Source organism: Cimex lectularius, unplaced genomic scaffold, assembly GCF_000648675.2.
Source record: "Cimex lectularius strain Harlan isolate CLEC.00 unplaced genomic scaffold, Clec_2.1 scaffold2, whole genome shotgun sequence".
NCBI lineage: Eukaryota > Metazoa > Arthropoda > Insecta > Hemiptera > Cimicidae > Cimex > Cimex lectularius.
Window position 1 is genome coordinate 573,824 of NW_019394219.1, and position 26,737 is coordinate 600,560.

The 26,737-nt window shown below is 34.5% G+C and overlaps 1 protein-coding gene across 4 annotated transcripts in view; it reads right to left on the reverse strand.

Moving 5' to 3' along the window:
* Positions 1–26,737, reverse strand: part of LOC106668230 (ABC transporter G family member 20) — a 151,896-nt gene that overhangs the window by 53,224 nt on the left and 71,935 nt on the right. The window contains exons 1-2 of one of the 4 annotated variants that reach the window (XM_014396789.2): positions 6,988–7,081; positions 4,871–4,943 (exon numbers count right to left, since the gene is read on the reverse strand). The exons of the other annotated variants lie outside the window; for them this stretch is intronic. Coding sequence (XP_014252275.1) covers positions 4,871–4,881 — 11 coding nt within the window. The 5' untranslated portion in view covers positions 4,882–4,943; positions 6,988–7,081. Of the gene's footprint in view, positions 1–4,870; positions 4,944–6,987; positions 7,082–26,737 lie in introns of those variants that run through there. 4 annotated transcript variants of the gene reach the window in all.

Sequence of the window (26,737 nt, forward strand, 5' to 3'; positions counted from 1 at the left end):
CTTAATTATCGTTCGTCTACAACGTTTCCAAGTACATCAGCTAGCTATTTCATCAACAAATTGGACTCATAATTGAATGGATGTTTTGAGTATAAATCCGTTTCTTTTAGCATAAGTGTTGAATAAAACTTGTAGAAATATGATTTAGTCAATAAATTAGCTGGACCTCAGAGGACGTGAAAGTGTTCTGATCTAGAAAGGGCGTTGAGAAATTGTACAGACCGGTCGTCATTTCCGTAACCTGACGTCACACAACTGGAGGAAGTTCTTTTGGAATCTTCAAGAAACGGATTTTGACTTTGTTTAATGATAATCTGCGATGTTCCTTGAAATTAGAGCACAATGGCCATTTAATTTTACGTGTTTGTACACAGTATTTGTAGATGAAGATGAATGTTTTAATGCTGTTCAAGTGTCAACTGAAGGAAAATATGAATTCATACCGAATCGAAAATATGATAGCTAAGTCAAACAGGCGGTTCTTTCACATTCATAAAATTAAATAGAAAATTGAATGGGCAAAAGGTTTTCATAATCACCCTCAAAGTGTCCTCTAAAAAATGTCATGCTATTTAAGTCTTTTTTTAATGCCAGAATTTACATTTTACCGAATCAATAAAAAGGCCATTATTGTTTTTTTTTATTCGTGGCTTTAACAAAGAGAAGCGTCATCGTAGAGGTTATCTCAAGGATCGGCAATGAAACCATTACGCTATTATCGCTTGTTAAGATCATTAAGTATACTTTTTTATTTACTTTTCCCAAATGACTTTTCGTCGAACAGTTTTCAGCCAGCGATTACAACTCGAGGGATATCTCAACATCCGGTGACTCCTTCGTCCTTAAGGGGCCGCCGTCCTTACTCCACTTCTCCAAACAAGGTTCAACTTGATTTTCTCACCGGGTTTCCCACTTTCAAGAATGAAAATAACCCGGTGACGGGGCGTAAAATCTTTCTTTAAATTATAGACGTAATTCTCAAACCTCGCGTAATAAATTTTCAATTGTTCGCTCGTACTCTCAAACACGTCTCTTCTCCTTCGATCTTCGAATTATTATTTGTAGTCGTAATTTAATCTCAGTTGAACTGACCAGAATATGTTGCACGTTATAAAAGTGTGCTTATAAAAATAAAAAGAGTTTAAAAAATTTAAGAAAACTTTTTTCCTTCCCCTCACTAAATATTCAATTCCACACAACTCGTAAAGTCATTTTTATCATTTTTGATAGTTTTCAAGCGAATGATTCCCTTCTATTTGGAGGGTCTTATGTAAACATAAGAGAAGACGACTATCTAGCTAGAAAAAATTGTTTAGAATCCAAGAAGGCATTGGGTAACAGGATTGCTACTGTGTCAGTGTGCCAAACTGTCCCCTAAGCCTTGCACAATGTCTCTTTGTGCAACCGGCTTTCTTCATACAGCACCAATATGTTAACGACGAGCGCACTTACTAGTCGTATGCTGTATCACGGCAAGTCGAGCAAAGTTGGTCTCCCAGGATTCCGGTTCCACAGGACAGACTTATGACTTATTATGACTTGAATTTGTTTCTATTTTTTTACACTTTATGGCCAGTAACAACTCGTATACGAAACTCTCGAAATCGCACTTCAAAAATCGTGTTAAAATGTGCCCATATCCGAATCACCTAACAAATCTTATAAGCTATTTTCTTTCTTTATTTTTTTTAAAGATGGGAAAATATTAGCTTTACTACTGGCTGGTATCATTCATCAGAGTTAAGAACTTTGTTCGCATAGACAAATTTTTAAACGTCAGTCATGATTGGTTATTTCTCATTAGGTAAACTACAACAAATGGAAGCTTTTTTTTCTAGGATGTAGCAATTGAATTTGAAGACCTCCATATTTTTCATAATGGATGAGTAGCGCTGAATTTGTTTCTTTTCGAGACTTGCCAATTTCTAAGTTGTGGAACAGCCTGCGTAAAGTTCGCTTCGTAATGAGTCAACAGACGCTCCGGGATTTACAAACCTTGAAAATTCTGTTCGACAGATACGTTAGCCTATTTTAACAATATGCTTGTTCGGCCGTTTTTTCCACATCGATTTACGCAGTGACAGCGTTTAGAGGTAATAAATTTTTCAAAAATTCGGCAATGAACATTTCCTGTTCTCGGGCCTTGGTCGCGCCTTAGACGGTTCAGGTTAGAAAAATCCGTGATATCTCCTGCACTCTACTCCACCAAGGAACTTCTAGAATCAGTAAACTACCTCTTACAGAGATTCAAGGCTGGTATTTTTTAATATTAATCTGTTATAAAAGCGACGAGATACCTGAATGTTAAAATGTTTTCCTAGACCCACGGGTTATTTGCGAATTATTATTGAAAAGAAGTATCATGTGATCGATCGACTTGTCACAAGTTATATTAAAGTTTTGGATTAAATTTCCTTTAAGTGTGTTTATGTATGTCAAGGCGATCTAATACTCGACATTTATACGTTTCTGGACAAGTACGTCTTTAAGTGATTAACTGCAGGGCCTTGATATTATTATTACTATTATTATTGTTTTATCGGCAATTCATGACAATGTCCGTTCGTAATAATTTCATGGGCTATTTCAGGACGCATGTAAACACAAATCTTGCCAAAATCTCTTCAGTTCAATTTAATCGATTGTACCGCAAGATAATTTTGACCTTTATCTCTTCTACAGAATAAATCTCAGCCAGACGACACGGGTTGCTTTCTCCAGGAAACTGTATATAGAAACTTGTCCAGAAATGTTTTGTTCCACAGAATAAATCCAAAACGGATTGAACATCAATGAAGAATTTCAGTATAAACACTGATAATTTAAATTTAACAATATTGTTGTTTTTTTTTTGTTCAACAATATAATGATTTTGGTACAAAAAAAGCCGACAGAGCGGATTTGTGCGAGATGTACGCGTACACTTGAGACGTATGATAACCCGGCCGACTTTCACCGTGAGTTCCGCCGGTGACCGTAATATCTCGTAACACGTCCGACTCAGCAACTCGTAACCAGACGTAATAAAACTGGCGGAATCTGAAAACGCTTTTCTTTTTGTCTATCCTAAGTTGGCCTTTTTGTGCAGTTTGGGTTTTGAGTGAAGTATGGACTTCGTGCCGAGTTCTTTGGAAACCACCCGTGTATTTTCCACTAAAATTATAAAATTATAAACATTTATTTTTTGTACATCTTATACGATACACCTCGGAAAATGTTAAAAAATGATTTTTTTTTAAATCAACAACAGCAAAATTGGCAATAGAATAACTCACAAGGTCGGGCTAAACACAGTCTTCAACTCTTAAACTTTATTGAGTCTATCCTTAAGTTATAAGTATTTTTAAATAATAATTAAAACTGTTTAATAGTCATTTCAAAATTATATTTTATTAAATTCACTAGTTTTCGTGGTCCGCTTGACCAATTAATATCTTTCAATTAATTAAGGTTTTTAGTTGAGAAAAAACGTCAGTGTGACGAGCGGGATTCGAACCCACGACCTTCGGCTAAATACGCCGCTATTCTAACTAGTCAAAGGTCGTGGGTTCGAATCCCGCTCGTGACACTGACTTTTTTATCTCAATTAAAAACCTTAATTAATTGAAATGTATTTTATACACCCATTTTTTTAAAATATTTATTTAAAAATTTCAAAAAATGCATTTCGTTTTGTATACAATATAATAATTATAACTAAACATTAATAGCTATTTATTTTTTCTACTATTTTATTTATACAACTATTTTATTTATTCTGCCGGCGGATTTGTTCTGCGGAATAAAGTATTGCTATTGTTCGTGATCCGAATTCCGCAACTCGTCATCATCAGTCGACGTCGTTTTCAGATTAGTTATGTTCTAATATGTTTTTTTTATGTATGGACTGTTTGCCGACGTTTTCGCCAGTTGGTTAAATGGGCATATATAAATATTTCCTTTAAAAAAATCCTTCATGTAACATACTGTGCTTTCAGGAAACCGATGTTTCCTATTGTTGTTCCCTTAATAAATATTTTCAAGTAAATTTGTGCAGGAAAAATTATTTGTGGCACCCGAAATATTTAAAAATCTCAAGTCTGAGTAATATAAGTAATATAAATCATATCAGGTATAATACAGATTGTTCGAATTATTCCAATAAATATATAACTGGTTTCACATCAAACCTAAATTGAATTAATACCATTTTACCACTGTACCAACCAATTAAGTTTTAAACAACGGACAAATTATAAACAAAACATTTGCCATTTAACTCAAATAAGGCAAGCGACCGGAAAGACTAATTGTCATACAATTTTGATGCATTGGTTTTGTAAGTAACGGAAATTAAAGAACGGAAACGTCGGTGGCAGCAACGGTTAACATGATTCATCAATGGAAGGTACCGGGTTCGAATCTCAGCGGCCCTTTTTCATTGAAAAAACTGAAACCCAAAAGCTGATACCCGAACTCACTCGGAAAATATACGCCGCTTAGGGATTTAGTTCATTTTTTCACCCTGTTTAACAAATAATATTCAAACAAAACAAATAATCGATATAGAGAGGCAAAATGAAGACAAAATTATTTTAATAAAAATGGACTTTTCATAAGATTAGAGTGTTTTTAAAATCATTTCCACTATCTTTTGGTTATAGGCAAACCGAAAACAATGGATTCAGTTAACATTGTTTTTTCCTGGGTCTTTGAACAAATTTAAATTTTTTTCAATTTATGGGGTAATTTTTTTTTAATCCGAACAAATTAAAAATGTGGCTATTGGTATTAACTAGTGATTACAAGAGAAACGATCGGCATTCTTCCCAGTGTCGCTTGCGACAAACATTTCCCAACAACAAGGTTAAGAAAATATCGTAATACTCACGTGACCAACATATTGTCTCCTTTTCCTTAAACTCCTTTGACGCACTTTTTCTTCTACCACGTATATCACACGTCTGCAAATTAGTTGTTTTTATTTACAAAGAGCATTATTTCCCAGTTGCCAGTGAAAAATAAGCAACCCCTAAGTAAGAAAGATCTTTCCATCCGAACTTGCTGGACATTTTGTACGTAGATATGCTATCACAGGTAGCATTGCACGGTATTTAAGCATTCTGCTATTAGACAAATTTAATTATGATGAAATCCATTTCATGCGTTAATTTCTAGCCATTTTGGAGAGAAAAAAGAAATATTGAGAGCTGGAATTTCCAAACTGTCTTCTGCAATAATTCATATCGTAATAACATGAATGATTAATGAAGCACTATCAAAAGAGACATGTGCTGAAGATGTTACATGAAAATATTTTTTATGCTGACAAATATTGCGATTGCTGGGAGGATAAAATCATCACATTTATGCTTCAACACGATCGTAATGATTAATAACATGGAATTGTCAAAGTTCAACGGTTAAATTACCCACTTCACAATTAACTTCTTTGGTTATTTTAGATCAAAATGTAATTAAATGAAAGTCGAAACATGCTGTCGTCTGGCAAGGTGCTTGGTTCAGAGTTGATTTCTGAAAAGTAACCATTTCCTCAATTCACCAATCCTACGGATAAATGTCACTAAGAAAATTCGCAAGTGTTCGGATGGAATAGCAAAATTTTTACTGCAGAGGTTATCCAACTTTTCACGCTAATGAAAACTGATATTGTTCGCTGAGCTTTTGTTTTTTTCCGTTGTTATTTTCATTTGCTGCTTTTACGTTCGACGGATTCGCGTCGCGGAAGGCCTCCTGCAAGGCCGCCTTCTTCTGCGGCCAAGGTCCAAAAGTCGTCCCGGAGACGTTTTCAGAGTCGAAAGTCCGAAAAATTTTGAGCTAGGAAAAAGAACTTTCTCTGCCGCGTTACAAAACCGACCGGTTTCCGAGCCCGGATAGGAATCGGGAGACGACAAATTTTAACGATTCACGGCTGAAATCAAAAGCGGCTCGTAAGAAAAAAAAATCTCCACCTGGCAAATATCCAACGTTTACCAAAAATTACGAAATTATATATTTTTACTACGTCCCGCCGCCATTTTCAACCCCGCGTTTTCTAGGTACCTTTGAATTAGAACGTGCCATGGAGAAATGGTAGATCTTCCATTTCAGAATTATGTGCAACGATGGCGTAAAGACCCTGCTCGTCACGCTCAAGCCGAACAGCTAGAATTGACGGCCCCTGAAATATTACTATTACGAACGTTATTTCAACAGCACATTTTTTATTTTTTCGTTAAAAAAACTAGTATTGTACTTAACCATTATAAAGAATCCTTTATAAATAAATATATCGACATATTAAACATAAGTGTACTATAAAAATGTATTGAAAAGTTGAAAAATAACGTTCTGTAAAAATACTGCTTATTAAAAAAATATTAACAAGTAAAAATTCAGCTCAAATCCTGTCATATAGCAGTATTTTTCTTAGCAAGTCTAATTTCATATTGCTCTCAATTAAAATCTTAAGAACAGTAACAATTGTAATCCAATTAATTTGAAAAGAGACAATCAAAAGTGTTAAATTTTAGAGATATTTTCAAAATATGTACTTATATTAACAGTTTCATACCATGAAAAAACAACCTGAGGTTCAGAAAAAAAGTAGAATATTCGAATTATTGAAAATTTCACTAATATCTGGCAAAATCCATTTTGGTATCGAGTAGACGCGTACTTTAAACACTTAAAATTATTTTGAGGCAAGCGAGAAGGAATTTTTTAAAAACCCGTGAGGGCAATAATTCTTGGCTAAGTAAATAACAGGAGTTTTGTTTACTCCTTTCCTCCTTGGACGATCCTTTCGCAACCGAGTTGTGAAACACAAACTAAGAAAAGTATACTAATTGCTTTAGAAATCTCGGCGGAAAACGTTCGGGGAGGACTGCCCGGTTAGAGATAGCGAACGTCACCGAGACCGGCCGTTAAAGTCTCCGAGCCTATTCCTTCTTCGGGGCAGAACGGGCAAAAAGTCAAAAGCTCAGTCAAAAACTGGTAAGCACATACATTATTCGGTTGAAAATTGTCGGCTCCTCTTTCGGCACACTCCGTTCACTTGCACTGAGTCAGGTACACTGAGCGATCTCCCACTTCTTTCTCGGAACCGCATCCCCCACCCAGGGTGGCCGCCTTCACCGGGGGAGTCTGGCTCTCGACGAGGAAGACGATTCGGCCGATCCGCCCCGTTTTGACTCCTGAGGACCGGTCACCGCCCTTGACACTATTTTCATTCAGGAAAACCCACGCCAGCTAAGAAAAACAAACATTCCGCAGAAACAGAATAGAAATTCCTGTTAACGTTGTCTACAGACGTCACGAAGAGGTTAAACGCTATACATCCCTTAATGCACAAGATAGAAACTGGAAAGATGGAAATAAAAGTTCAAATGTGATGAGATATCCAAGTTGAATGGAAGAAGAAGGAATTCCTCCCTAGTCAAACTTTTAAAAATATTTTTATGGACGCCCCTGCTCTAACCACTTGAGCTATCGTGACCATTTCAACCAAAACCTTACATAAAAAGATTAATTAATTGAAAGAAATAATTTGGTCAATAGACCACTAAATATAATGGATTTTTAAAATATGCGTATCAAGACCCTTGTAATTTCATTCCAATATTTCATTATTATATAGTGTTTGCACAACTGAAATAGGTTAGGTTTTTTCTGGGGGTCATGAGATTTTTAACTGTAGATTGGTCCTTTCGGCATTTCAATACCTTCCGTTTGCAGATTTCGCAAAGGTAACAAAAAATGAGAAAAATAACACATAAACCCACCACTTAAGACTACGGTTACTGTGCATGCGAATTCGGACGAAATTTTGTTCTGACGAGTACGTCTGAAACCCTCATCAGAACAAGGCAGTTACGTTGTGTAAGTTTTCTGATAGTATGTTTCTGCCTCCCAGTAAAATGGACGAACCTAATGAGTTTCATTTTCTTTAAAGTCCGTTGATTAAGTTATTGTTGATAGCTGGTGGGAAAAACATGTTAAGTACTTATTTTCCCCAAGAGACGATAAGGAACAGTTTCAAACTTATTGCTAGGTCAATTAATTATTCTTTTTAAGTAAGGTCTTGGGTTGAGATGAAAAATCCCGCTCGTTACACTAATTTTTCATCTCAACCAAGGCCTTACCATAAGAAGAATAATTAATTGAAATAATTAATATGGCCAATTAGACAACTAAACCCAAATTTATTAATATATAATAAGTTAAGAAGTTCACTAACAGCTCCCGGTATCCATATTCATAAGTCGCTTAGAATCGAATCCTGATTACACGACATTTGAAAAAAATTTAAAAAGAAGGAAAATTCGAAAGGTTGGTTGAGATGGGAAGTTGGTACCCGGGTGGATGGAAATCACGATAGCTCAAGTGGTTAGAGCAGCGGCGTATTGACCGGAAGGTCGTGGGTTCGAATCCGCCTCGTGACATTAGCTTTTTCATCTCAACCAAGACGTTAGATACAATCAATGCAAGTACAATCAATTACAATAATTAATACGGTCTATTACGACTACTAAATATATATGGATTAAAATAATAATAAATGGTCATGATGGAGTGAGTATATCAATCCAATATAACTTTAGAATTGGGAAAAATTCTAAAGGTTGTAGGTTGGGATGGCGAGTTGGTGTCCGAGTGGATGGAAATCACGATAGCTCAAGTGGTTAGAGCAGCGGCGTATTGACCGGAAGGTCGTGGGTTCGAATCCGCCTCGTGACACTAGCTTTTTCATCTCAACCATGACCTTCGATAAAAAGTTTAATCAATTACAATAAATAATAGGTCCATTATGACTACTAAATATATATGGATTAAAATAATAATAAATGGACATGATGGAGTGAGTATATCAATCCAATATAACTTTAGAATTGGGAAAAATTCTAAAGGTAGTACGTTGCGAGGGGAGTTAATACCGGAGTGTATCGAACTCACGATAGCGCAAGTGGTTAGAGCGCCGGCGTATTGAGAGGAAGGTCGTGGGTTCGAATCCGGCTCGTGACGCTAGCTTTTTCATCTCAATCATGACCTTAGATAAAAAGTATGATCAATTACAATAATTAATACGGTCCATTACAACTACTAAATATATATGGATTAAAATAATAAGAAATGGTCATAATGGAGGGAGTATATCAAAGTTATATCGGATAACTTTAGAGTTGGGAAAAATTTAAAAGGCTGGAGGTTGGGATGAGGAGATTGTGTCCGAGGGGATCACGCGTCAGACCCAACAGACGACGTATAATCCAGTAATTGTTAATCTTGCGTAACAGAAGTAAAATAAACCTTTCGGTCTTTAAGCTATTCTATATTTTTAATCAGTAAAAACAATAACGGGTTATTTGAAACAAACGATTTAAACAAAACAATGTAAAGGAGAATTCTACTTATTAACATTTATAAGATACAACGGCTAAAACAGGATAAGCGAAATAGGTTATCATAGAGAGACTTCTAAACATAACCCACTGTATTAATTAGATAATTGTAATTATAGAAGCATTTTGTTCACTTGCTATAAAATCTAATTGTATCAGTATTCTACCACAAACGTATATTTATATGTTTTAGGGTGGGATATTTCTTATTCAAATAGGCAAAGTCATATGCTTCAACAAGGCGTAAGAAATATTCGAACAACAGAGGTCTTTTTGAAGTCACCAGAAAATTAAGCCACATATTTCTAAAGCAAAAGAAACAGAGAATAAGCTTAAAAAAGGACCAAATATTTGGAAAAGATGGAAAACTCATGAAGTTGAACTATCCTTTCCAACGAGTGCACTCATTCGATCTCTTTTTTTTTTTTTTTTTTTAAGTATGACAATTGGTAAATTGAAAAACTGAGAGAGAGCAATGGAACTAAGCATGGCTGGGAGTAAGAGAAGATTGGAAAAAATAATGTTGTGGAATCGTACCTGTAAGAAGTAAAGCTAAATGTGAAAACGTCATCAGGGCGGAAAAGAAGTTAAAGTGTAACTGGGCCAGACAACAAATACAGAAAGGAGGAAACTGTGCAAAGAAGGGCCTCCGATTGAAGCCGTGGCAGGTCAATAAAAGATGCCGACCTACAGAAAGACGGGCGTATGAAATATCGCGATTTGCAGGCTCAGAATAGTCAGAATAGCTTCTCCAGTTCATGTTTTTTTTTTTTAAGTATCTATGTAACTTATTAGTAGTTTCGCGCAGATTGTTCAATAGATTCAGTAAAAAAATAATAAATTTTTTAAACCTTACTAATAATTTCCAATTCATTTAGGCTTTAGTTGAGATAAAAAAGTCAGTATCACGAGCGGAATTCGAACCCACGACCTTCGTCTAAATACGCCGCTGCTCTACCACTTCGATCCATTCGGACCCTAACTTCCAATCTTAACCCCACCTTTTGAATTTAATAAGCAAAATGAAGAATATCTTCACTAAAGCTCTCCGTGGCCTTTTCATTTGTCGCCGAGAATCAAATAGATTACGCGACATTTGAAAAATGGCAAAAAGGAGGGAAAATTCAAAAGATGGTTGGGTTGGGAAGTTGGTGTCCGAGTGGATCGAAGTCACGATAGCTCAAGTGGTAGAGCAACGGCGTATTTAGCCGAAGGTCGTAGGTTCGAATCCCGCTCGTGACCCTGACTTTTTTATATCAACCAAGCTCTTAACAATTTATTTGGTCAATCGGACCACGAAACCTGATAGACTTACTAATAATTATAACATTGAACAAAGGAATTGTAATTTGGAGCAAAAGGCATTATTTATTTTATTAATGCTGAAAAATTAAGAAATTATTCATTTTCTCTCTTCTTTTCTATGACTGTAGTAAATGTTTTCATTTTTGAATATTCAGCTGCTTAACATTCGATAACTGCCAGTCCATCGTAGAAATTTAAAATATTTTGATTAATTAATTTTAATTGAATTGCTAAAAGTAAATTTTAAAATAAATTTTCAATTTCATAAGAGGACTGTCAATTCAGAGGCGATGGTTTAACCCCTTCTCCAGAAGATTGAATTTCATGACCTTTTTCATATACAATTTATTTTGGATCCTTTATAAAAACATCTTTACAAGAATTTGCAACTATGCGGTCACCAGGGGTTGTTTTTGAAAAAAAACGCATTTGGGGTAGGACTGCTGGTGTCGGTGCCCGTTTTTTTACATATTTAAAGCAACGATAGTAAGTAAGAAGTAGAAAATCTATATTTTTCTGTCGCTAATTCTCTAGGTCTCAAATTGGAACACTGAAATGTAATTTATTGCAATTATAATTGTAATTCATATTTAGGGTTATGGGTTAATCAGGAGAAAATAACTGCCTAAAATATATTTCTAAATTTAAAAAGGTTATACAGTGTAAAGTTATTGGAGATAATGTAATTGAATTTATTGGACTTGCACACCGAAGGGTTGTCATTCCCTAGGGTCTATATTTTTGGGGAGTGCACCTACCCCTTTAAGAGGCAGGGTCGCTAGTACCCCCTTAAGCCAGATGCCCGAGAGATCGTAGCTTCCCAACCAACGTGGTCAAGTTCCAACAGGGGCTTTTGACAGCTAGGTCATTTCAGCTCACAACGATGCAAACCATAATCTAGACTAAAACTAACGTCTATAATACATTCGCACAAATAAATGCATCCATACTCATTCTAATTAGTGGGTAGAGTACACAATATCAATATTATCTAAATTAGGGCTGATGGAGTAATTTTTATAAATATTCCGCCATCGACCCTAAACGTACGCACTGCTGGCGAAGAAATGGTGATGCTATATTTCACCAAAAGCCCCTCACCATTCACACTAATGGTGCACTCACAAAACACATAGAACAGATGTATAAACGATTAAAAAAACACGTCCTCCAAAAAGCGGAACAGGGTACCCAGAAACTCTCTAATACGCTACAGAACCAAGGTAAGTATAATTATTGCATTCCGAATGAATATTCCAGTATATACGTTAAAAGCGTTTTTAAAATTGTATTTTAAAAACGGATTGTATACGTTGGAATGTTCTGATTCAAAACGAATCATTCCATTATTAAAATGGAAAAACAGTGGGGTGACGAAAAAAAAAAAGTTGCACAAGCAGTTCGTGCGGCATAAATTGACAGAACCAGGAAAAGGCAATCAATGCCTCCCACATATTTTTCATATGGCCTGATAGAAAATAACCGTTTTCATACAAATTTACTATAAATTAATTAATCCGGCCGCGTGACGCTATCGCTTATCGCAAATAAATGTTGCGTGTACGGCTGCCCAGAAAATTTCCGTCGATTATTAACAACGGTAAAAGTCAACCGACCAAAGAAAAATCGCTAAGTGGTGAAAAGGTGAAACAGAAAGATAATAAATATTCTAAAAGGACTCAGCACAAATCGTTTAACTTCCGCTTTCATAATGAAAACGAACTTAAAAAGTCCCTCTTATCAGATTTTTATTAACAATTTCTTTTTGACATTATCCGTTTTCTGTAATGTGATTTCCTGTCAATAAACAGATACACATTTGGAACCCGTCAAGAATGCTCTTGTGTTCCATTGATTACTAAAGACCAAACACCAATAATCGCAATATCAAAATGTCATTAATTTCTATGCTGACATCATCCAAACCCGATGTTAATGTTAACTTCACTAGTTTTCGTGGCCCGCTTGACCAATTAATATCTTCCAATTAATTAATGTTTTTAGCTGAGATAAAAAAGTCAGTGTCAGGAGCGGGATTCGAACCCACGACCTTCGGCTAGATACGACGCTACTCTACCACTTCGACCCACTCTGACACTAACTTCCCATCTCAACCCCCCTATTGAATTTCCCTCCTTTTTGCCATTTTTCAAATGTCGTGTAATTTGATTCTCGGCAACAAATGAAATGGCCACGGAGTGCTTTATTGAAGATATATTACAATTAATTAAGGTTTTTAGTTGAGATGAAAAAAAGCTAATGGCACGAGAGGGATTCGAACCCACGACCTTCGGCTTGATACGCCGCTGCTCTACCACCTGAGCTATCGTGACCTCGATCCACTCGGACATCAACTCCCCATCTCAACCCCACGTTATGAGTTTTCCCTCCTTTTGTCATTTTTCAAATGTCGTGTAATCGGTTTGGATTCTCGACGACAATTGAAATGGCCACGGAGAGCTTTAGTGAAGTGTACTTCATTTTAATCATTAAATTCACTAATTTCGTGGTCCGCTTGACGAATTAATACATTACAATTAATTGGTCAAGCGGACCACGAAATTAGTGAATAGAATTGAAGATATACTTCATTTTAACACATTAAATTCACTTTTCGTGGTCCGCTTGACCAATTAATATCTTGCAATTAATTAATGTTTTTAGCTGAGATATATCTTCACTAAAGCTTTCCGTGGCCATTTCATTTGTCGCCGAGAATCGAATAGATTACACGACATTTGAAAAATAGCAAAAAGGAGGGAAATTCAATAGGTGGGTTGAGATGGGAAGCAAAGTGAGATCACTAGCGAGTTTGTCAAAACAGTTTAACCTAATAATAAACACTCTTGTGTTTCTTAAAGACCTGTTTCGACATTCAATTATTTTCATTGCGATATTAAAATAATTAACTTTCAAGATAAGCACGTCTTCATCAATTTCATACAAATTAACGGCAAACAATTTTCTTTAGAATATTTATCCTATTGTTATTATACGTTTTATCCAGTTTGGTATTAGTTCTCTAAAGAAAATCATCCTCTTTACAACAGTTGCAGTTTAAGTTCTTTTTTACCAACTATTATTACACACGGATCATACTAGTCATAAATTAATAATCAACAGGAAAAGATTAGGAAATGTCGGAATCGCGAAGGCGATTTCACTTTGGTATCTCTCGCACCTTGAGAGGGGGTGGGAGTGGATATCCATTAGTGACAAAGAACCATTACTGAATTTCAACTTCTTCGTTATATGATCCATTGCAGATTGGCTTTAATCTTGACCTCAATACGCAAATATTGGTAATAAGGTAGGTGAGGCACAAAATCAATTGTCTTCAGGTAACCCATCTTGGATTTTACATGGATTTCTTACGCTATTCTTAAAAGACATTCCACTTGAAACGTCGGGATTCCCCCATTTCAATTGTATTTTATAAACTACCGTAGCGAAATCACGCTGAGAATTTAATTTTCGTAAGAGGCCATTGGTAGGCAACGCCATAAAGACCTTTAACGTTGTTCTTCCCCCTGAATAATTTTGCATTTATGAGATCACCTATGTGATCTGCTGCCATCGATTTCTTTGTTTTTGTGCAATAGTCTTCGAAATCGGTTTTTCTCTTCTTGCCTTTGAGCGAGACCGCCGCCTTTTAAATGGAATTTAACCACTCTTCACGTTCGAGCGAGTCCTCCCTCGATGCTTTGTCATCTTTCAAATAATCCAAAGCCGATAGGCCGCCCTTGAACACTCACGGCCGGTAATATTTACATTTTCAAATTACGTTTTGACGAGACCTTGCGAAAAAGCGAAAATTCGGACAAGGACCGCGAGGGCCGCAGGGAGGAGAAATTTTGGCCGTTATTTCATGAAGTTGGCTTTGGAAATGTCACGCCTCCAGCCCTAGGACTTTTCAAGGGCATTCAGAAAAAACCTTGTCAAACTTTAGTTTTATCTAAAAAATTCTTCCCTTTACCTTACCTGAACAATACCAATATTGATCCCAACAAGAACCCAACCGTGAAAAAAGGGCCAAATGCCAGACCACTCCACAAAATCAGCTCATCACTATAATGATATCTACTTGGTCAGAAGAATAAAAAAAGGTCCAGACATCTCATTGCTCATTCAGAAACTGACCAAGTGTTAAGTAATAAAAATAAAAGAACAGTGTTGCTCATAAAAGCAACAGGGAAGTGAGGTTGGCCACAATGTAGGTATCACTACTTGATAGGAAGACTTTTTTGGGAAGAAGTCTAGAACTTTTATATTTTCTTTTAAGTTCTCTCAGGTCATAGACTAAACTAAGAACGTACTTGGCCAAAGTGTACATATTGCATTGATAGGTTCATTTTTTCGGAGGGGGTCTGAAGCTTTGCCCTTTTTTCATGGTTAGATTTTTGTTGGGATATCAAACTGTTTTGTTCACTTCAGCATCGTGGGCGTCATATTTTTTTCCGAGGCGCAGGAGCGATTATCCATCGTGGATTTTCTCTTGTAAAATCGTTTGGGTATTTGTTAAGGTGCTGAGACATTGGCCCAACATTGTCAACACCAGGCAGATGCCCAATTACGGTCTTTCATTTGCCCTCGTCGGGATTTTTTAGTCAGAATGGACGTCAAGTCTTGCCTATACAACGATCGTAGACGGTTGTATTTAACAATCCTTGGCCTTCACCTGAGAGGGTTCAAGTTAATCAGGTGAACTCCCTGGAGGCTTGGCAACCTGGACAGAGCCACGTACGCTTGGCCACACGAGAATGAGATACCAACGTCTAATAAAGCATTGGACAAACTTAATCCTTTACTTTTAAGAATGGTAATGGCGTAAACCAAGCAAATGGGAAATTGCTGCCGATCCGAAAGATCGGCCGATGACTCCAAACTTGGTCGGAATCCATTTTAAATCATACACTATGCCAAGTGAAAACTATCGTGGGTTAAGGTATCACGGAGGAGTCGTCAATATTCCATACTTACTCAATAGTGCCAGATCTTATGACCAGACCTAAACTGACGTAAATATTACTCTGCAACATCACATGAGCCCCGACCTTAACGACCAGCTTCCGGTCCAAACCTGCCGTCATGGACGAGTTGTCAAATTTTTATAAATACTCGTTTTTGTAAATAACGAGGACAGTTGTTCCTTTCCCTAACAAGAATGTTACCTCGGACTGGGGAATTATTTTTAGCATTTCTTAATTATGTTGCTCATCCATGCATTTTATGGAGAATAAGCATATTTTCTTATACAATATACGGCCTTCATTTGTACCAAATATCACATATCTACTCATACGAGAAGTGTTTTAATTTTAATATTTACATTTTAAGTAAAAGTTAATAATTTATTTTTCGTCCTTGGCTCATTACTTCTGTTATAAAAGTTGTATAAACACTTAGCGCACTATGGGGCGTCACTTTACTAAAGACGCAAATCAACAACTTAATGTTGATTATTTTACAATAGGGCGACAAAATAATAGATAGTACGATTTACTACAATTGGTAATGAATTAAGCGATTTTTGAGATTTGTGAGGTGTTAAAAATTTATTAGCAACAAAAATTGATGGCATAAATTATAATGACAGATTAACAAAAAAAGGAGAAGGAGAACCGTGTAGTGGCCAATGAAAATAAGCTAATGAAAAACAACTCCATAATATTTTTCATTATAATAATAATCATAATAAGTGATTTGCCAACAATATTTGGAAGTTATGGTACATTAAGTTATAGTTCTTTTTAGGGTTTTCCCCTTATGACGGTATATAGGCTTAAATCATAATAATTGAATATTTTGCTTTAATATTTTTTTTAATACATTCTTGAACAGTTTACAGCCAGGTCATTGAGAGAATTAGATTTTACATGAACGTGCAACATCGGGTGTAAATGCCAACAATGGGGATTTCATGTTCGGATGTTCACCCGATGTAACACTGAAAAGGGCTCATACAAAAAGGTCGAAAACGTTCTTTAAATACAAGTACTAAATACTATAAAACAGCTCTGTTTCCTACAAATATCCAAAATTTGATAGAAATAAATATAAAATCAGTTTTACTTCGGCTCAAAAACGAACTTTGCATTACAAATATTTTAAGATAATAGTTGATTTTGTTCCTTGTTTTTTTCCTCTTTTCAGTCGACGATGATTATTTAAAAGTTCTTTTTATGTAAGGTTTTGGTTGAGATAAAAAAGTCAGTGTCACGAGCGGGATTCGAACCCACGACCTTCGGCTAAATATGCCGCTGCTCTACCAGTCGAGCTATGGTGATTCAAGTGGTAGAGCAGCAGCGTATTCAGCCGAACGTCTTGGGTTCGAATCCCGCTCGTGACACTGACTTTTCACCATCGTCGTTTGACCATCCACACTCGTCGTCCTCCTTACATCATCCAATCCCTCCAATTCAACTCCTCACATCTCACTCGTAAGACCCGCTCATCCCCAATCGACCTTATCCTTCCGCAACATACAACCTTCGAAAGATCCTTTCTGATCCGAGCCCCTAAACTCTGGAACTCCCTTCCCCTTTCTATTTCCTACAATTCCTCCTTTAAATCCCACCTGTATAATCACCTCCTCTCCCTCCAAGCAGAGACCTCACGTTAACATTTGTTATTTTTGTTTAATATTCTCATAATTTTTTCTTCTGTCCTGCCTTATTGGTATACATTGTGCCAAGATTTCTATTTTTTTTTTTTTTACTTTTAACTTCATAGAAGGAACTTCCTTTATTTATTTCATGTAAATTATTCTTAGGGGACACCAGTCCCAGAATAAAGTTATTTTTCTTCTTCTTCTTCTTTTTTATCTCAACGAAAACCTTACATAAAAAGAATAATTAATTGAAAGAAGTAACTTGGTCAATTGACCACTAAAACATAAATAGATTATTTAAAGTTTGAAATCGGATAACAGCCAAAAACAGTTTATGAGTCGGTCTGTCCATTCTAACTATTGAACTGACATGTTTCCATCATAATCATTTTTGTCGATGTTGTTTAGTAGTAGGTTTATTAGTAAACAGGAAGTTTCTAATTCTCGATTCCCAATAACTGCCGATTTATACCTATATACCCTTTTTGATATATACCTTTTGCCATATCTTTGTCATTTTTTGACCAATTTAAAATCCGTTTACACCATTATTTTCAGAAAAACATTTTCTTTATCGTACCAACGTTTCGATCTTTCTTGAGATCATCTTCAGGGCTCAAAGTGTTTGCCTTCTGTGTAATTGTGCCATTCTTGTCTGTCGTGTTGAGAGTGCCACATATTCACCACACATTCTATTTTAATTATTTATTTTACATCTGATTACAAAATGCAACAAGGAAAAATTATGTTATTTACAATGATATTTACATGTCTGGCGTGATTGATTTGATCGGCCACCATCCAGTGAAAGTAGCCGTAATTGGCCATTATGGCGTGAAGTCAACAGCAGTCCTAGAGTTGCCGCAGTTACAAAATCGGTCGCGAGGCCACCTGCGCTTCAGTCTTCTATGATGGTTGGAAGGAACAATTGAGCTGGACAGGATGCGAATAAACGGGTTGTCATGAAGGATAGGTAGTCATAGTGAAATTGTGGGTAAATTCTTTAAAAAAATGGTTGTCCCGTGTAGTTCAAGTCCATATGTCCAACACCAATGCCACATATAAGCGCACGCACAGGCACATTTGAATAATTTAATACGTGGTCATTGATGACTATCTCGTCATCTCGTCTAATGTACTTGAATAATTACTCTGTTTTTTGTTTAAAATGATTTATATTGTTATATTGATAGTGGGCACTCTCAACACGACCCGCAAGAGGCACAATTATACAGAAGGCAAACTCTTTGAACCCTGAAGATGATCTCAATAAAGATCGAAACGTTGGCACGATAAAGAAAATGTTTTTCTGAAACCAACATCGCACCAGACCGCATCTCACGATTTCTGAATAATTATCGATTAACGGTCACGAATGACCACACATTATTTTCAGGGTAAACAATCCTTTAAAATGATGAGTCACGATGTGTAGGATCGTATTTGAAATTTTAAAGTATAGTCGTGGTACCCTGTATAATTATTTCTCCAGGAAAAGTTATAAGTTTGAAACTAGACTAAAAAATATTAAACAAGTATTTTTTTGTTTTATGTTTTTATAGCGCCATTGGTTCAGCCGGGTCATCTAAAAAGGGCACCGTGATGGTAGTTCATCGCACTGCTTCAGCTTCATATTAGTTAAAAATCTGTTCTGTATTGTTATTTTTCACAAGGTGTTATTGCTCGGAACCGAACTTTTTTAGCGTTGAATATTCAAGTATTTCAAAATAATTTACTGTAGTTCCAGTATTATTTTAGTCGGGATTAGTATCTGACATTAGGGGTATTCAAGATGTTTGTAAGATGTTAACTCGTGTTAACTGGAATAGCGAAATGTCCAGTAAAATCGTGAATGCCCCTTCTTTTTTTAGCATGTTAAACGTTAATTTTTCCGCAATGCTGCGCGTGGCGATTGTTAGAACCAAAAATAAAGCTATGGCAGTCCTTGAAGGCTTGTTGTTGTTTGTTTTGGTTTTCTTTTTTGTTAAATTTTAAGATGGCAAAGGTTAATAAAAAAGGAAAATTAATCAACTCTTTCATTCAAAATGCACTGTGCACTCGAAAAGTACTAAAAAATGACACTCTTCAATTCGTGCCGACATACCTAGCTTGTATCCTAACGTCCAACAGCCTACAACTTTATAGGATAGGGGATGTACATACTATGAATGAGAGTACAAGGACAGGTCAGAAATTAACAAAAGAAATGTATTGGTCTGATTTAATTAATTCGTATTTAAGAATAAAAATACATGTAAACCAAAAACAGCTGTTAAATTCATGGGTGCCATGTTGGTTACCTACGCCCTAACGGATAGCAATGTGACTACATTTTCGACCTATCATCTAACATTGGCTCTGGCCTGTTAGATCGAGCAATGTTAACTAGCCGATTCTTACAAGTCTACGTCATCATTTTTCTCGATCTAACAGGACCTTAGGAGGTCTGTTAACAGGAGCGAGTTAACAGGGTTTATACAAAGATCGTGAATACCCCTATTATCATCAGATGACGCAGTAGGCATTAAATATTTGTGCAACATTTGGCAGTTTGAATTGACGATTTGGGTTGTGTAAATGTTTTTATTTTCGTCCATAAATCCTATTCAATGGCTTCTGTGCATTGCCCTGAATCAGCCCGAAATGCGTCCTAAATCGCATACAATTCCACCGTGAAAATATTACAGCGCGTTTGTACCAGTTGATTGGATTCACCTTCCCTATACGCAGCGCGCCAGCACTAGTACCGTTCCCAGTGTCATCCTTCGCCGAATCATATTCCCAAGGGTCCAGATTCATAGTCAATCGTATAAAGTATTATTTATGTGAAAAAGGCTTGAAATGCAAAGAATAATGAGATGATCCATTATTTTTAAAATGTAATTAATCAGTTGTCATTACACAAAATTTTACAATTTTTCCAAATGAGTTAAATACACCATGTTTTATATAATTGCCTTGGTAAACACAATTATTTAATAAAGTTTTTTACTTGTTTTTAGTTTTTAATTAAACCTTCATTACGTGTGTTTTTCAGTTTTTCTCAAGGTTTTTCGCTCCAAGACATAGAGAAACACAACAAAAAAAAAATCTTAGGGAAAATTATTATCGACACATCATTTATTTTTACATAGTAAAATAAAAGCAATTAGTTTAATTCCCACATTTTTTCCACCAATGCGATTTTCTACAGTTACATAACTACATGCATATGAAACAATCAATTGAGCATAAAATCACTGTAATGTAATTGTAATAATTTAGTTTAGCGAAAAGAACTATGTCGAAATTCCAATATTCCAAAGGCGAGATATGAATTCAAACCAAGTTTTAATGAGGTTTTTCAAAACATATAACAAAAATTTGAGAATCTTTTGAAAATGATAGTTCCTACTCACTGTTAGTTTTTTTTCAACGATCCGGATTTCGAGCGTATAGCTCATCATCAGGCTGTAGAACTCCTTCAACCTGATGATGAGCTATAAGCTCGAAATCCGGATCTTTCAAAACAACTAACTCTGAGTAGGAACTATCTATTTTAAAATATTGAACCACGCCAACAACCATTTATCATTTCTAAATATTTGAGAATAGATGGATTCAACCTGTGTAAATTCGGGGTTAATAATAATAACTACACGAACATATATATTTTAATATTTTATCAAAATCATTATTGATTTTAAGAAAATATTTTTCCAAGTCAGACTCGTGAATAAATTCCTACAACTTATTTGGCTCTTGATATTTGCTATTTATTGTATTGTATTTTTTTTTTCTTTGCGTAAGTGCGTCGGGTTCGAATACAGGGTCGCTGTATTCGAACCCGGGACCTTTACCTTACAGTGAGGAGCGCCTAAACCGTCCGTTCGATCGACGGCCCTTATTGAATTTTTGTTGTTTTAAAAAAAAACTTTGCTGATATTGCAAGTATTGTTACTTGTTCTTGTTTCATACTAAACTTTCTTGTACTTGTTTATATTTATTTTTATTTTCAGATCATTAAATTTTCCCTTATACCTGTCCTGCATTTGAACTTTATTAATAAAATAAATAAATCCCTTTCATTTAACCTGCTATCATTAAGTGAATAATTATTAGATAGCATGGAGTTGTTCAGAACCACAAAAATTAAATTATACAAAAATAGAAAGTTTTAACACAATAGAAATATAAAATACAAACTAATACACAATTCTAGACGTAATATTAAAACAATAAATTATCAAACAGACACAATCTTTTTAGAAATAAGGTTTTAAATTTCAGAAAGTTGATACAATTCTTTTACGATTATACACAAACCTAAGGGCAACATTTAATGAAAAATTATAATAAATCGAGGAATCCTTACTTTAGCTAAAGAAATATTCAAAATACGATCTCTTATCTCACGAAGGTGGTTTAAAAGGTATAATTTGTGTTTAAAACAATATAAATAAGAAATCCATTATATTTAGTGATCTGATTGGCCAAATTAATTCTTTCAATTAATTAATCTTTTTATGAAAGGTTTTGGTTGAAATGAAAAGTTAGTGTCACGAGCGGGATTCGAATCCACAGTCGAAGGTTTGAATCATGCTCTTGACACTAACTTTTTCATTTCAACCAAAACCTTACATAAAAAGATTAATTAAATAAATGAGAAAATTTAATGAACAGCTGGTTTAAGTTCATAACCTTAAATTTTTAATATAAAAGTTTAGTGTTAAATATTTGATTTTTTTTAAATTGTTTTAATAAGGGTACTCTTGGTGACCATAAGCGGTTTAAAATACCAGTTAGTTGTTCCATCCCAAACTATAATTTCACAAACCAAAATAGATAGTGCCAGTGCAAAACAAACTGATTTCAATTGATTTATTGACATGAAATTTCTCAAAACCCAAAAAAGTTTGAGGATTCTACGAATATGTAATTTAAAAATTAAATTAGGATCAAAAACAACGCCTAAATATTTTATTTTATTAGTAATTAGCGTGCGATTTGTAAGATAAGAACTAAAACATTTCAATGGAACACCAAAATATCCATATAAGACATGAATGACTACTCATGATCAACTGAGTCAAATCCTTTACTAACATCTAAAAAGACCCCAAAAACATAATTATTTCTATCAAGCTCATTTATAATATGATTCGTCAGCCAAATCAGTTCATTTACCTGGCCATATTGATTTTCTGCTGTGATATTATTATTTGCCAAAAAATGAAGTAAAATTGGCTTAATTCATTTTTCTAGTATCTTCGAAAATGACAAATCAAATAAATTGATTAATGCCAGTTTAGAACCATTTTTAAATATTGGAATGACTAATGGGTTTTTTTAATTTTGATAGAAAAATTCCCAAAAGAAAACAGAAGTAAAGATTAAAAATATGGGCCAAAGAAGTGATTATAAAAGAGGAAATTATTCGAATTAAGGAATTTGTAAACATGTCATCATAGAAGAAATTATTAGATTTCAAATCATTTATAAGAGGAAGAATTTCAATTTTAGACACAGGCTTAAGAACAAAAATATGATTGTAGTGAACACAATTAAAATTTTCTCTATTAAAAACAGAAGAATTACAATTTAAGTCCGTAGTTACCTGATTTATTTTAGTATTAACCGATGAAAAAATTCATTAAAAGAGTTGGCAACATCTAGGTCTCCAACCGAGGCCTTCCGCGATGGAAAAATATATTTAACGAAAACCAGTCTCGAACCCCGAAAAAAAAACATCTAGGTCGTTAGTTACAACTTTATTATTTACATCATTCAAATTAATTTTATGGCTACATGTAACTTTACTATAAATTGTCTCGTGTATTCTATTCCAGATATTTTTTGAAATCATTTTTGTATTAGCAATTTGTCCTTTGTAAAAATTGGATTTGGCCTTTTTAACTACTGGCGTTAATATATTTCTACATTGCTTATACTTACTAACTAAAGAGAGAGAGCCTTTAGTTTGAACCTTAAAACTATTTTTGGAAAACTGGCAAAAAGAGGGAAAATTCAAAAGGTGGGGTTGAGATGGGAAGTTAGTGTCCGAGTGGACCGAAGTCACGATAGCTCAAGTGGTAGAGCAGCGGCTATTTACCCGAAGGTCGTGGGTTCGAATCCCGCTCGTGACACTGACTTTTTTCTCAATCAAAGCCTTAATTAATTGAAAAGAAATTATTTGGTCAATCGGACCACGAAACCTAATAGACTTAAAACTAAGGAAGGATTTTTAAGCGATTTTCCGTACATTTCTAACCAAACTCAAAATACCTTTCAACATCCAACTTTTCAGCTTAACATTTTTTTCTTTATAATAACTTTAAAAAGACTATGATGGATTGAGTTTAGCAATTTATAAAATTCGTCCAATGACGAGAAACTGAGTTTTTCATCTCCAAAACACCACGCCAATTTTCAGCTTCAAGCAATTTATACAAAATTGCTAAATCAATCCTCTCAGATACTACGTTCGTCATTTTATCATTAAAAAAACCTGTCTTCCCTTTTATTGAAACCAAAATTGGAAAACGCTCATTTATGTATGTTTAAACACGAAACTTTTAAGATCATCATAATAACAACCCTTGGCTTGACAATATCTACCATCACCTTTTATCTCCTATGACTTGGTTTAGTGATTAGTAGGGAAAAAAACATCTTTTCCAAATTCATTTTGATTTGCAACTATTAAACAATTAGAGTCAAACAATTTGGTATTCATATCACTACAAATAATATGATTTGAAACTTCGAGGAGGAAAGAAAAGTAGATAATCCTTCTTTAAAGTCAAAAACATTACTAACAAATAGCTGTAAGATTTATCACCTTCTGATTAAACAAAAATTTAATATTTAAGCTATTGCAATGTTCTATTCCATCATCATAAACTTCAATAATTGGTATATCATTTGAGCAAAAAAGAGATATAACTTCTGCTTTATTAATTGAATTTCTAGAGAAAAAATAAGTAAAATTTGAAAAATGAAAAATTTTTAATTATAAGATAAACATGTTTCACTCAAAACTATGAAATAAAGTTTAGAAAAAAATCCCACTAAAAAAGACAATAAATTTATCTAAGTCTTTAGCTCTCAGCTTCTTATGTTAAAATTCAAAATGTTGAATTTAAAATTAAACAAATCGCAATCGGGTATTTCAAAAAAATCATCAACGTTGATAGTGGACAAATTACAAAAGGAATCAACTCTTGACAAAAAGTTATTAGTCATTAAATATTAATAATGAAGAATTATTAAAACACCTAAGAAATTTACTAGTATACCTCTCTTTCTACTACAGAAGTTTACAAATAAAAAGAACTATTAATTGTGAAAAAGTCCTTAGGGACGGCCTTGTTATCGGTGTGTCCTTTGTTTTCTGTGACATTATAATTTTTGTTTTATTCCTGTTAATGATGACTAACCTAATGTTCCAACATTTGCATGATTTGCGACTTCTCCCTTCTCCCTGATCACAAATTCCAACTGGCTTTTTTGCCGGGTCGACGGCCGTGAACTCCTGTCGTAAATTAATTTTTTTTTTATCCAAATCCCGATTGGGGACAAAATACAATTGTCTAACAAGTGTTTAACTTCATCGGACGGGCGCCTTGAAAATGACGTTTGTCATGTGGAGCCTTCATCCAATAAACGCGCATCGATTTTATAAAAAGCCACTCGCCTTTTTATACTCAATTTTCTAATCGTGCAATTAGACATAATTGTACCCTTCCGCGACATCTGACCCCACGATAGATGTTTATTCCTGAATAATTGTTCGTGTCGATGTCTTCCTGGACAATCTCGAACATTGAACAGTGTGGAAAAAACACGAAATTCTGTGATGATGGGCGCAAAATCTCCTGCGTCATTTTTGACATATTCGGCATCAAATGAGCTATGCGATCCCCCACACATAAGATTAGCGGTTAGCCTCGAGCTCTTTTTTTGTCCCTTCCCACCCCTCAAGTGGGTTGATGAATAATAATAACTTTTGAAATTTAAAGAAAAAAGAATAGGAATATGTTGTTTTTGCAGTTGTGTAATATATACACACACACACACACACACACACACACACACACGAAGATTTTGTGAAAGACAAGCGCCACAACTGCTAAAAAATTCACCACAACACAATAGGCAAAATGCATATATCAAAAATTAAAAGACCAAGACAACTAACCAATTCTCGCGACATTCCAGGTTCTTCCCACTCCTCTTCTGGACCACAACCAGAGGAATCAACATAATTGATATAACAAACGGCATTGGAATAATTCCTGTCAAACTTGGATTGGCAAAGTTGGAAATTTCTGAACATACTTTTATTCATTATTTTCGACTAAGAGAGTTGTTTAAACAATTATATCATTTAGAAGAATTTTATAACCATGTATCTAAGATTGTCTACTCTAATAATATTTTATTAAATAGTTAAAATGTACATTATATAACTGATAATAGTAGTAAAACAAGGCATATTGTAAATACTTTAAAATTAATTAATCATACTAAAAATTTAATTGCAGAAAAGTTATAAATAGTTTTTCTAGAAAATAAGAATAATGCTAGAATAAAAAAAAAGTTTATTTAATGGTGTAGGATCTATGGTAATCTGGATGTTCGACGGTGAAAAGTTAGAACATTTACGAAAATACCAAGAAAACATTAAGAATCAGATAGAATCGCACTACTCACTTAATGTAAAATTTTACGAATTTAATAAAACATTGTCAATAATAAATGAAAACTCTATTGAATTAAAACTAAAATTTTAGCAACTAGAAAAACCTAGGGATACTTCTATTCAATCATGTATCAAATGTATTATATGTATGTTATGTACATTATGTATGGATACAATTTATGTATCAAATGTTGCTGAATGTCGTACAAGATTTAGAAAACTCCATAATATTTTGCAAGCTACAAAAACTTCACCCCAGCATTATATCTTTCCAAATGAAATTCAGGAAATCGCTAAATTCTAAAATAATAGACTGCCGTTTGAACCAAAATTATCAAATAAATTAGAATTTGAGGATTTAATAAAAGTTAATTGAGAAGTTCATTATGAACAAATAATATTTTTATTATGCCTGCCTTCGGTCAACAATGATTATAATTCATTAGAGTTCGTGGTCCGATTGGCCGAATAAAGTTTTTCAATTAATTAATCTTTATATAAGGTATTGGTTGAGATAAATAAGTTAGTGTCACCTGCCCTAAATATTGGGTTGTCCGGAAAATAATGCAGGATTTTGGTATTAAACAAAAAAAAAGAAACTAGTTACTTTAAAGCAATGTTCTTTAATCAAAATAATTTCCCANAATTATTTTGATTAAAGAACATTGCTTTAAAGTAACTAGTTTCTTTTTTTTTGTTTAATACCAAAATCCTGCATTATTTTCCGGACAACCCGATAAGAAATCGAAATTACTTAAT